This window comes from Pteropus alecto, unplaced genomic scaffold, assembly GCF_000325575.1.
Source record: "Pteropus alecto unplaced genomic scaffold, ASM32557v1 scaffold98, whole genome shotgun sequence".
In the NCBI taxonomy this organism is placed as follows: Eukaryota; Metazoa; Chordata; class Mammalia; order Chiroptera; family Pteropodidae; genus Pteropus; species Pteropus alecto.
The window spans coordinates 6,432,834-6,446,032 of record NW_006443570.1 but is presented as its reverse complement, the minus strand read 5'-3'; the positions used below and the strand labels follow the sequence as shown (position 1 = coordinate 6,446,032).

Genomic DNA, 13,199 nt, shown 5'->3' with positions numbered 1-13,199 from the left:
GCTTGTTCTTGTTAATTTCTGAACTGCCCACCACAGCCCCTTTCCTGTCAGCTTCTCAGCCCTTTCATCAACTGTGTAAATAATTTTCTGCATTAAAACTCTCTAGCACTAAAAGAGAGAAGGAAGAAAAGGAGAGAAAAAGAAGGAAGGAAGGAAGAAGGAAGGAAGGAAGGAAGGAAGGAAGGAGAAAGAGAGAGGAGGGAGGGAGAACATTCTAAGCCTTAAGAACAGCATCCAAAGCAAAGAGAACATTAAAAGGACTATGAAGAATTCAAAGATAAGAACTGTCTTCATCAGCTCTTCATCTAACTGTGTACTCGGTAAACATTGGTGACGGCCTGAATTTATGGAGGAACAAATAGTAGTGGAGATGACAGGAAAGATGATCTGGAGCCAGATCTTGAAGGGTCTTGATGCCATGCTGAGGAGTATACACAGAAGATGTATTTAAAGAAATGCCCTCAGCATTTCTTGAGACATCCTTCTAGAAATGCACGTAGAAGTCTCCTCCTTCTGTCCCTCATAATCTATCTGTCAAGGGCAAGGGAAACGAAAAGAGAACTTAAGGAAGATAAAGAGACCCCCATGGGGAGAGGTAACTGCTTTAGGACCCCTAATCACAGATATTTTGTGCTCTTGCACTCATTGGGGAATAATGGAGGTGTTCCCGGTCGCACATTTATCACATACCTGAAGGAATGACACCACGGAGATAATGATGGCCCCTACACGTGAAAATGGCGTAGACACCGCTATGCCCAGAACACTGTGGCTGAAGGAACTGATTGGAAAGCACCAGCACTCTTCCCTTCAGCTAAACTCCCTGAGGCAGACAGCCTGTGGAAGGCTGGCCAGGCGGCAAGCAGGGGAGTTTCTGAAACAGAAGTCATTCACTGGGATGCAGCCAGTGGGTGGGAAATACAAGCCTGCAAGTCTCTCCAGAGGCTCTGCAGAATGTAGCAGGTGATGCTGGCCTCGGCCCATGGATTCCAATCCAGAGGAAGACAACGCCACCTGCTCAGTGGCACCTTTCAGGGTACCCTGCTTTCATACTTCTAAGACAAATAAATCAATTCCCCTCACTGCCACCCCACCACACTACCCAGGGACACCTGACTTCAACCCCCACCCACTCTCCCAACCAGCCCATTCGGCTGCTGCAACACAGAATTACAGCCCAGCATAGTTCCAATTTATCCCGTCACTTAGATGTGGTACCCAGTCTACAACATACTGAGCGAGCATCAGGAATATGGAAGTGATGCTAACTGAGCACTTTCTGTACTCCAGACCCTGTGCCAAGAGCTTTTTCCATGCAGCACCTTACATAGTGCTCACAAAGCACCTACCTTCCAAATAGGTACTATTGCTATCCCAGTTTGCAGATGAGGAAACCAAGGCTCCAAGAATGAAGTCATTTGACAAGGACACACATCTAGTAAGTGGCTATTAAGTTAGCAACTCTGCATAATAAGCAAGCATTCAGTGATAAGCATTGCTGTCTCACTGCTGTGTCTGTGGGTCGGTTGTGAGGGCTCTGTTGCCAACTTCAGGTCTGCAGGCCAGATAGGGCAGCTTGGCTCCACAAGGTTGTCATTCTTCATGAAATTTGTTGGCGTGTTTTTCTCTTAATTCTAACTTGGGTTCAGTCTGAAGAGCCATCTTTTTGCTTTTTCCATTTGTTTCTACTCAGAAAGGACATAAACTAACCACAGAACCTATAGGCACTTTGAAAGTTCAGGCTCATACCATCCTAAACTCTCTGCAACTCCTGGCTGTGCCCTGGTGAGGGACCATTGGTGGAAATCAGTGTCATCCAGAGGGACACGGTGGCACTGCCGTTATTGGCACTCATCATAACCAGAGAAGTCATGGAGTCAGTCTTTCCCTGATGAGGAGGCCATCATAATGAGAATCAGTCTAAGACTTTGAGCAGAGTGACATGATCGCTGACAAAAGGATCACTCTCTTTGCTCGATTGAGAATAGACTAGAGACAGGCAAGGATAAAAGTTGGGAGATGGTTGCAGCAACCCAAATGATGTGACAGTGTGGACCGTGACCAGGCCGGTGTGGGGGAGGTGGAGAGAAATGATTTGGTATATTTTGAAGGAAGAGCCAAGAGGTTTCTTTATAGATCAGATGTGTGATGTGAGTGAGAGAATTCAAGGATGACTGTAAGGTTTTTAGCATGAGCAACTGGAAGGAAGACATTTCCATCGACTGAGATGAGAAGACTGTGGATGAAGCGTATTTGTGGGTGGGAAGGGAATTAGAAGATTCATACATGTTAAGCTTGAGATCTATGGGGCATCCAAGAAGAGGTGTGGAGTAAGCAGTTGGATATGAGTCTGGATTTCAGGACAGGGAACCGAAGATATAAATATGGAAGTCACTGATATCCAGATGGCATTTAAACTTGGGTGAAATCATGGGAGTGAGAATAAATAGAGAAGAGAGGCGGACATGTCCTCACTTTTGAGAGTAGCTCAAATCCTCATGACTTAGGATTGCAAATCATTCTAAAGATATCTTTTAAATCCCACCTTGGAAGAGGCTCTTGTGTGACTGTCTCATCAACTAGCTGAGGAGCTGTGAGGAGGCAAGAGTAAGCATGGGAGCCTGGGGTGAAACCACCACAAAATGACAGCTAGCAGGGACACAGTCCATTTGCTTGGTTTGACCACAGATTAGATGACTAGGGGTAAAAAAGAAATTGTGCAAAATTACTTTATTGAGCTTGTTAAGAAACCAGCACCAGGGAATCTATAAAAGGAAGAAAGGAGAATCTTGCCAAAAGACTGGGAATTTTGGAAGCCAGATATCAAGCTGGTGAAATCCACCATACTATGGGAAACAATGTATTCTAGTGAAAAGAGCTGTAACTAAGTGGACTTGGGCTCCTGGCTACCACTTCCTTTGCTGTGTGGCTTCAGGCAAGTTTCTTAACATCTCTGACGTTGAGATTTCCTCATCGGTAAAATGAGGATATTAACACCGGTAGTGAGAGGGTTTGGGAGAGGATCAAGCAAGATAATGAGTCAGGTGCCCGGACGATGACAGGTATAAACTCTGTGCCTAATTTCATGTGTTCCTAAATTGTCCTAAACTTCAAAGGTCATTAAATTCAGCTTCATGAAAGGTGGGTGGTAGGTCACTATGATGCTGAATAAAAAATATGTTTAAGATAAAGACAGTACAGGGCACACAGGCAACAACGTACTTGCTTTAAATGAAGCACAGTTCCCATGTGTGAACTCACACAGTGGGTGGTCACGGCCTGGGACGGTGCCACGACTTTCCGTGAAAGTTAACATTTCATACATCTGAGCAAATTTTATAGAACTCTCACTAACCCGGACCAACAGTGGAAAAGACCAGCCTGAATTAATCTCAAGCTGATTTTAGAAAATCTTCTAAAGAAAATCCATTTTATTAAAGTTAAATTCCCCTGCAACAGATTGAGAGTCAAGACTGAAATCATGACATTAGAGAGTAGATTTTCTGAATGGATTTTTGGGAGGAAATATTGATAATTTACTCAAAGTGTTCTAATTTTTTTAATGTAGTGTTTTGGAATAATGCCAATATCTCTCCATTTTCCTTGTGTTAATTAATTAGCGAGCACAGAGCCCCTTTATAAAAGGTAACATTCTTATCATTTTAGTATCCATGTGACTTTATTGAACTAGCATTATTTTTTTTAATTTTATGATATTTTAAAGTGGTGAAACCAGTGACTAATGGAGTGCAAAGAGCAATCTTAAATGGGTAAGAGGGAGTCGTTATTAGAACATTACATATGAATGAACTCTTTCTTCCAATGTCCTAGGACACTGTATCATTTTAGTAGCTTCTTCTCTTTCTGTTTCCCATACTCCATTCATTCCATAGACAGTAAATAAATATAACGGTGAACTTCGGTCCAGTAACAATCCAAAATATCACAGATTCCAAATTTGAAGGGGTCTAGCTATTATCTTAACATATTTCCACCAAGGAAATAAAGACACGACTGAAGGCGTTTGGAGGAGAGATTTTAAACATGATATTTTGACACACAATACGAGTTCCTTTTAAAACATCTTTTTACAGTCTTGCCTGTTAATAACTTTGCTCTAGCCTCCCACCCCCATCCCAGCTAAAAGACGAGTGTGTAGGCAAAGGCAGACCAACTTGTACCTGCCTTATAATTCTCAGTTCCTCAGAAAGTATTCTGTGCTCCTGCTCCTCGGAGGTATGCTGTGTTAAATGTGATGAAATATCACTGGGGATTTTAAGCATATTGCTCCCGGTGCCTTTCCTATGCTTAATTGAACTTGTACTTTCATTTCAAAGGAATGGCTTTGGAAATGTTTTCACAGAATGCGCAATGCAGCACACCCCTTCTTGTGTTGCAATCAAAGTAGTAACTCGAGTCAGCGACAGACCGAAAAGCTGTAGCCTACCTCATGAATTCAATACTCAGAGGCTCTTTTTTTCATTTATTGTTTGTGTAAAACAAAAAATCTTATTACTTTATGCTTTAATAATTGCCTTTTTTCATTTCAGTTGAATGTGCCTCAGATTACAAGAAGAAATGTCATTCTATTTGAGAAAGTTGCCAAATAGTTCCATATTGATCAGAAGCAAGTCCAGTATTGATCTCTGGAACTGCCAAGCCGTTTTTTCATTGGCATCATTCTCTTTGAATGGGAACTTCATAAGCAGGAAGCCAGGCAACATTAAATGTCATCAGTGGTCCACATAAGTAAGCACGATGCATTTAACAGAGGCAGCCACTGAAGCCCAGACTAAGGGAAGGGCCCCACACTGTATGGTTCTAGGTAGTTCATCATAGTGTGTTTCTCTTAGACAAAAAAAGAAAAAGAAAAATTTTAAAGTCAACTTAGGAATTGTGTCCATGACTAAAATCTCAGCATAACAGAAATGATAAGATTCAGCAAGAGCTTGTCATAAAATCAAGAGCACAGCTGTCAACTTCTACAGTCATTTGAAAGAAAAAAGTTGGGCTATAAATGTTGCATAAATATTCTATACTTATTGATTATCCATGGGGTCTTCTTGTATTATAAAGATATAGCCAACACAAAAAATTACAAAATTACAAAAATTTGTCCTACTCAAGATAAATTTGTCTACACAAACTTGTTTCTGTTGTAGGGAGTTTTGGGGTTTCTAGACTTTTTTGACCTGAAGATGACTTTAGAAATATCCAGAATAGTCTGGTGCCCCCAAATAAGAGGTTACATGACTTAGCCATGAAGGAAGAGTAAATTACTGGCAAAGCCACAATTAGAACTTAAACTTGAATTAAAACTCCTGCTTGAAGTACAGGACTTTGTCTTCTATACACTATATTCTCCTTAGATAGATGATAGATGATGATACATGATAGATGATATATAGATAGATAGGTAGGAAGACGATCGATAGATAGATGATAGATAGATAGATAGATAGATAGATAGATAGATAGATAGATAGATAGATAGATAGAATAGACAGATAGAAAGCCTCTCCATGAAACTATCCATGAAAGTTTATTTGAAATTCTGCCATCACTTCTTCTTAGGAAATACCCTTAAAGCAAGCAGAGGCATGCATGATCATCCCATTGGCCTCAGAGCTTCACCCTACATTTGTATCTCTCTGCTCATAAACAACTCTGACCTCCTATAGATCTTTGTCACCCTTACTAATGTGTAGAACCGTGACAGTTGGGAGAGCAGAATCCACTTTCCAGTGCATTAGTTCTTAGGCTCCTTTTGGTTTACAGTGCCAAACCAATTTTTTCTGCTGGCTGCTGCATGGACTAGATAGTCCGTGGGTAATAATTAGTTCCTGGCCTGGTCAGCCATGGAAGACATCCCAGTGGTCTTTGATATTAGGGCTGAAAACTGCTGGATTTGCCCATATTCTTTTCTTGTGTTCCATTGTTTTTGTCCTGCCCAATACACCAAGGAAGTCTCCATAGAGAGAAAAGAAGACGTAAAAACATAGCATATGGTTCTCAAATTCCAACCCCTAAAAGGTAGAACACTGATTTAATGGCAAGCTTTGAGGCAGAGTGGTGAGTCTGGTGAGTCATGAGGACAAACATGACATGTTAAATGCACAACAATTTCGGTAATGTAAATATGAGGGTTCAGGTGTGTTTGGCATAGAAACACGGTAATGCCATATGGAGATGGGAAGCAGTCTCAGTGTCGCTCTGATATCTTGGGGTGTGATATATAGGGGTGATGGTGGGCAGCATGCATTTAAGTTAGTGGTACAGACTGGAGCCTCCGAGAATTTTCCCCATCGCCTGACAGACGATGTTGCCTTTTCCTCCCTTGGTTTATGCTCAGTACCACCAGCAGGTGGAGCTGCTGGACAGAAACCATTTCATTCATTCATTCAACCATTGTTTATTGAGCACCCACTCTGTGGTAGACTGCATGCTGAGGCTTAGGGCTTAGGACACTAAGAAAGGTAAGTAGTTAGCAAGCTAGTTCGGTAAATACAGTGAAAAAGGAAGGTATGGACCACCCAGTTGAGTGGAACCAGAAGGCCTCGGGGAGGTCAAGCTGTGGTTATCCTGGAGAAGCTAGGTGAGGACATCCCAGGACGTAAGGAGTGGTAGCAATGCTCCCCAGCATCACTGAGTACTTACTACAGGTCGGGCCCCGTGCCAAGTAATGAAAAAGCGTGATTTCGTTTGTTCCTCCTCTCTGAGGCAAGTACTCTGTCTTAGTTCAAGGTACTATAACAAAGTACCATATAAACAATAGAAATTTACTTCGCACAGTTCTGGAGTCTGAAAGTCCAAGATCGGGGTGCCAGCATGGGTGTGTTCTGGTGAGAACCCCCTTCTGGTCTGCAGAATTCTTGCTGTGTTCTCACATGACAGAAAGAGGATGAGAGAGCTCTCTGGAGTCGTTTCTATAAGGGCACTAATCCCATTCTTGGGGGCTCCGGTCTCATGACCTAATCACCCCCAAAGGCCCTGCTTCCTAATACCATCACATTGTGGGTTAGGACTTCAACATATGAATTGGGGACGGGAGACGCACAGTCTACTGCCTACTCCAGCCATCTGCATTCTGTAGATGTGGAAACTGAGACTCAGATAGTTACCTGCACATCCAAGCTGACCCAGATGGTGAGCCGCAGAGTCGGCCCTCACACTCAGGTCTGAGTCCAAAGCTCACACTCTTCACACTGGGTTTTTCCAAGTTCTATAGTGTGAGGAAATAAAAAGGGCAAAAGGTGAAGTATGAGTATTAGCGAGAATCATGGAAATAACCAAGTTAGTGAACAAGGATCACATTCTCTGATGACTATTGCATCTCACAGGAGACACGGATCAAACAGTGTTTTGGAAGCGTGTTGTTACCCTACTGTGAGGATTAAATCCATGAACATCGTGGCATTTTGCCTCTTGCGTCTAGCCTGCCCTCCCACCCCCCCCCACACACATACACGCACACACCAATCTTCATTCTACTGCCTCTTTCCTTCCCTCCTTTCGACCACTCCAAATAAAATAAGACACAATAATGGCAGCATGCTAGAGTACCCAGTGCACTCCGAGTGCAAGCTTAGTTAAACAAATCACATTGACCTTCAATAAAGATGTGCCAAATGCTTCCTTCTCTTACTCAATATGTTAATCTTCATGCCAAAGCACCGTCAGCATAGCATCATTAAGTGCAAATCTGATCACGCTACTCCCCTGCTTAAAACCCTTCAGTGGCTCTGCATTGCCCACAGGATGAAGACCAAACTCCTAACAGCACAGAGAAGGACCTTCTGGGTGTGGCCTGTGCTGACTCTCCAGCCTCATTTCTCACCCACACTCTAGCTGTCCCCGGGTGTGCACTGCTCTGTATGTCTTTAGCTCTTTGTCTAGCATGACTGTCCAGTGCCCTTGACAGCCACAACCCTGCCAGACACTCACTGATTACCTCCTGTCATTCAAGATGCAGTTCAGGTCAGCTCAGTGAATCCTCTCCTGAGTACCACCCCTAAGTAGAACCAACAACCTCTCAATGTACACAGTGCAGATGCACATCACTGTCTCTTTTGTTCCTTGCTGCCTTCACTTATTTACATCCTGCTCACCAGTACCCAGCTCAGTGCCTGACACTTACTAGGGACCTAAGAAACAGAAACCAATGATGAATACTGAACATAAGCCTGTTGTGTTGGCACCCGATCTCACTTCCAAGGACCATCACATCAGTGTATGCTCTGGGCATCGTGACTTTGTCATGGAAGCATCTAATTGCACAGGCCAGAGTGCAGACCCAGTCCAGTCATGTTCCAATCACTGTGTCTCTCCTGGGCTTGTCCTGATTCCCTGGTGTTGTTATGGAAAGGCAGAAATATTTAAATGGAAAGTGAAAGAAAGTCCTTTGTCCTAGGATTGGTCTCCAAATCCAGGTTGGCCAATCTCTTTTATGGGCATTAATGTTGTCAGAGCCCTGAAGAGGGTCCGTTACCCCATCAGTGTAGTCAGAGGCCAGGAGGGGCTGTTTGGGATGGAGCAAATGTTTACAGCATTCTAAACCAGTGGCTCAGTTATTTGTTTTTAATTGACAAGTGAAGGAGCACTGAAGTTCAGGTTCCCTTTGCAAAGATGGCTCTTTCTTGTCAGAGGAATTTGAGTGAGAATTTTCTGAAGGAAGAGATGGGAGAGGAAGGGGGTCTTTGCCCAGGAAAATGGATTAGCAGCCTTAACACTCAGCATCAGTTGGTGAGTACAGGCCAGGCCAGGATGCCCTTATCACCACCTGATATTACAGTCTACATATATTTATTTTTGCCATTTGTTGTCTGTCTCTTCAACCAGAATGAAGGCAGGCACTACATCTGTCTTATACACTGCTCTATCCCCAGAGCCTAACCCTGTGCCCAGCACAAAGAGGTACTTAGTGAACATTTGTTGAATGAATGAATGAATGAATGAATGGTCTGGAGGTCAGGGTTTCAGTTCCCACTCTGCAGTCACCAGCTAGCTCTGCGACCTTGGGCAGATTACTCTGCCTCTCTGACCTTCAGTGTCGTTTCAGTGAAGATGTTATTATCTGCCTGAACAATCTCATTAGGTCAATATGGGGTTCCAGCTATATGTGAAAGTCTTTTTTTTTTACCACTAAATGTGCACACTGCTAAACTTGGAAGATTGTACTAATCACTGAAGAGTTAGCTTTTTCCCGCTATGAGGCGTACACGTGGATTAGAGAACACACATGAATCCAGGGGTACTAGAGGAGCCAGTCTCGGACGGCCAGGCTTTGGGGCCTTGCCATGTGTCCTTCGGGCCTCCTGGATGGGCCACAGTGGTTGGTGCTCATGGCAAACTGGGGGTGTAAGACCTCTGGAGACATAGATCTGGAATCACTGGGGTACAGAGGGCAATGGAATCCATGAACATAGATGGGCTACCCTATGATGAGGGTCTAGAGTGAGGAAAAAAAAGCCTTAGACTGATCCTCAGGTAATGCCAACACTGAGAGAAGCAGGTAGAAAATTAGGAGCCACCAACAGAACTCAAGAAGATGGCTAGGAAAATGGTGATTTAGAAGCCAGGAGAAGAGAGCAAAGGTACGCAAAAAAGGATTGTGGGGAGAAATGGGGAGTGGAGTGAGAGGTTCATTGCAATTTTTTAAGATTTGAAAACTCCAGAACATTATAATATCATAAAAATACAACCAATGCATTGAATAAAAAAAAAAAAAAAACAGAAGGAAATGCAGAAAAATATTAATGGCAGTTGTTTTCGATGATCTGAGTTATTTTCTTTTTTCCATATAGTTTGATATGTTCTGATATCTCTAATAATTAAAAAATCATATTCGATAATAAAAGATATATTAGTGTGAATACCTCAAATAGGTGCAAGAATAAAGGCTACCTGCATGGGCCTGGCAAAGAGGAGATCCACAAAAATGAAATCAGTTTTTAAACTTAACTGTTGAATCTCACGGTAACATTTAGCCTGATTTATTTTTCTTTCTAAAATTATTTTATTTTTTTAATTAAGCAATGCTTATAAATAAGAATTGTGACCAGGCTGTGTTTCCACAGGTCCTAAAGCCTTTAATTGTGCATTTCATTGACTACAGTGCTATGGGTCCATGTCTCAGTGACCATAACCAAGCATTTGGCTCTTTCTGTGTCCTTGTGGTAGACTATACTTCTGTCTACCAATAGTCAGTGCCCCATCCTGCAGGGAGAATGTGGTTCCTCTCATCTGTGATGTCAACCTTGGGCATGTGACTGCTTTGGATATCAAAATGTATACAAAAGTCACGTGCCACTTCCGGGGTGGGAGCTTCAATGGCCCACATATGTTTGACCACGCTTCTTCTCCTCCTGTTGTTATAACTCACAAGGGTTCAGATAGCAGCTACTCAGAGAGTCTAGGTCCCAGAATGTGGACAACAGTGACATGGAGGAAGTCCTCAGCCAACCTAGAATTGGACATGTATGTGAGCAAGAAATAAACCTTTGTTGTTAAAAATGTTTGTGATTTGTTACTGCAGCCTATCCTGACAGATAGAGTCTTCTGGAATCAGAAGAGGGAAAAACAATCAGCAATACCAGGACCTTTTCAAGAAACCTAATTCTTAAGTCTTTCTTATTTCCTTCTCTAGATGATGCATATTTACTACAGGGACTTAATATAGAGGAACTATATCCAGAGACCTCTAGTTTCATTACTTATGATGGGTCGATGACTATCCCGCCCTGCTATGAGACAGCAAGTTGGATAATAATGAACAAACCTGTCTATATAACGAGGATGCAGGTGAGCTTCTCTGTGGTCTTTTAGCGAATGGGGAAGATGATGTGAAGAATGTCTGGGTTTGTGGAGTGCCTATTGTATTAATTTGCTAGGACTGCTTTACAAATTAACACAAACTTGGTGGCTTAAATAACAGAAATGTATTTTCTCACAGTTCTAGAGGCTGTAAGTCCAAGATCGAGGTGTTAGCAGGGTTGGTTCCTTCTGAGGGAATAAGGAAGAGTCTGTTCCATGCCTCTCCCCTGGTTTCTGGTAGTTTCTGGAGATCTTTGGTCTCCCTTGGCTTGTAGAAGCATCACCCCCGTTCTGCCTTCATCTTCTCATGGTGTTCTCCCTGTATCTGTGTCTCTTTGTCCAAATCTCCTTTTTATAAGGACACCAGTCATGTTGGATTAGGGCCCATCCCAGTAACCTCATCTTAGCTAATTACATCTCTAATGACTCTATTTTCAAATAAGGTCACATTCTGAAGTACTAGGGGTGAGGACTTTAACTTATGAATTGTGGGGGTACATAACTCAGTTCATCGCACCTATGTTTAAAGAATCAGCATTTGAAAAGGCTTAGCATGAACTAATTGAAGAAGCCTTTGACCCGTCTTTGTGAGAAAGGACAGCAGGGTTAGTTCCCAAATTGTCCTACAGAGATAGTGTTCAAAAAGCAAATGAGCAAAAGGGATAATATGGTCAAATATGTTTGAAAAACTGGTTTAAGAAAAGAGTTAAATAGATTTCATTGTTGGGAGACTTCTTGGCCCTTTAAAATGGTGATACATATGTCAGCCTCTAAGAGGAGGCAATATGATCTGTAGCATTTTACAAACATATTTGAATGTGGAATTTTTTAGAGCATCTCACAGTATTCCTAGTAAAGTTGACTAGGATTCCTCAGAGCTAGATGAGAACAAAAAGATCTGGCCTTTGAGGCCAGCTTTGCAAGTGTCTCATTATGTACTCCTAGGGCTTTTTGTGAAAGAAATACTGCCCTTTATGATGGGGGAGGGGATAAATTACATGAATCTATTCCAGCTCCGATGTTCTTTGATTATGAGATTCTATAAAAACTCAGAGAAAAGATGAGCAAAGGAAGCAGAATCCATTCTCCTTTGCAGGAGATATACAGTTGACCCTTGACCAACACAGATCCACTTACATGCAGATTTTTTTCAATAGTTACCTGTACTGTTTTCAGTCTGTGGCTGGGAATCCGCAGAAGCAGAGGGCCGACTGTATGCATTGTTCTACACCATTTCATCTAGGGAACTTAAGCATCCATGGATTTTGGTATTCACAGAGGGTCCTGTAACCAATCCCCCATAGATAACAAGGGATAAAATAAGTTTTGGGGGGAACCAAAAGTTATATGCAGATTTTCAGCTGCACAGAGGATTGGTACCTCATACCCACACATCGTTCAAAGGTCAACTGTACTTACAAACCAACAACAATATGAACAGTTTGAAGACCCTGATCCTATCTGTATTGATTAGGACTCTTGATGACAAGCAACTCCCTCCCGATAACTTAGAAAAAGGATTTGTTCAAGAGATGCTGGGGCACCTTATAGAATTTAAGATCAGAAATTGATGAGAGGAATTTGCTGGAATCAGAACCCTAGAAGCCCTTTATTTCCGCTCTCTTCTACACCTTTGCCTCATTCTTCTCTCCTGCTGGAGACTCTTCTTTCGCTTCTCAGTCCTGGGGTGGAACAATGCCACAGACATTTCAGTCCAGCTTCTGGACCTGATTTCACAGCAAAGAAACCAAACTAATCCAGCTTAGTTTCGCTCTGACCCCTGGACCAATCATTGTAGTCTGGATAATACCCATGTGAGGGGATAATTCCCCGAATTGCTGAGAATTATTGAACTATGGGGTGTAAGAGAAAGAGACTCTGGAGGACACCTAGCTGGATTTCCTCCTTTGACAGATGGCATATCTGAGGATAAAAGAAAGTAATTGACTTGTTCAGAGGCATCCATGAGCTATTGAGCTAGAAGCAAAGCCCCCTCCATGCATGGAGGCATCTGTGGGCTCCAGCACAACTGAACCCATGGAACCAGGGTCTCTGAGGGGCTCATGTGCCCATTCCCAGACAGCCTGGCTTGGCCACAATCTACACGGTCTTATTTCTTTCCTAGTGCATCGAAGAGGATGTCACAGGATGTCACAGCTGTTTCTCTCTCCTCAGATGCATTCCTTACGCCTGCTCAGCCAGAATCAGCCATCTCAGATCTTTCTGAGCATGAGTGACAACTTCAGGCCTGTCCAGCCACTCAACAACCGCTGTATCCGCACCAACATCAACTTCAGTTTACAAGGGAAGGACTGTCCAAACAACCGAGCCCAGAAGCTTCAGTATAGAGGTGGGTACATGGCTCAGAGGGCAATGGACCCAGGTCA

The 13,199-nt window shown here is 42.8% G+C and overlaps 1 protein-coding gene across 2 annotated transcripts in view; it reads left to right on the top strand.

Annotated features, from left to right (window-relative positions):
- Positions 1–13,199, top strand: part of CA10 (carbonic anhydrase 10) — a 435,157-nt gene that overhangs the window by 419,086 nt on the left and 2,872 nt on the right. For both annotated transcript variants that reach the window (XM_006924847.1, XM_006924846.1), the window contains exons 8-9: positions 10,646–10,800; positions 12,988–13,162. In XM_006924847.1, the coding sequence (XP_006924909.1) occupies positions 10,646–10,800; positions 12,988–13,162 (330 nt within the window). The remainder of the gene's footprint in view (positions 1–10,645; positions 10,801–12,987; positions 13,163–13,199) is intronic.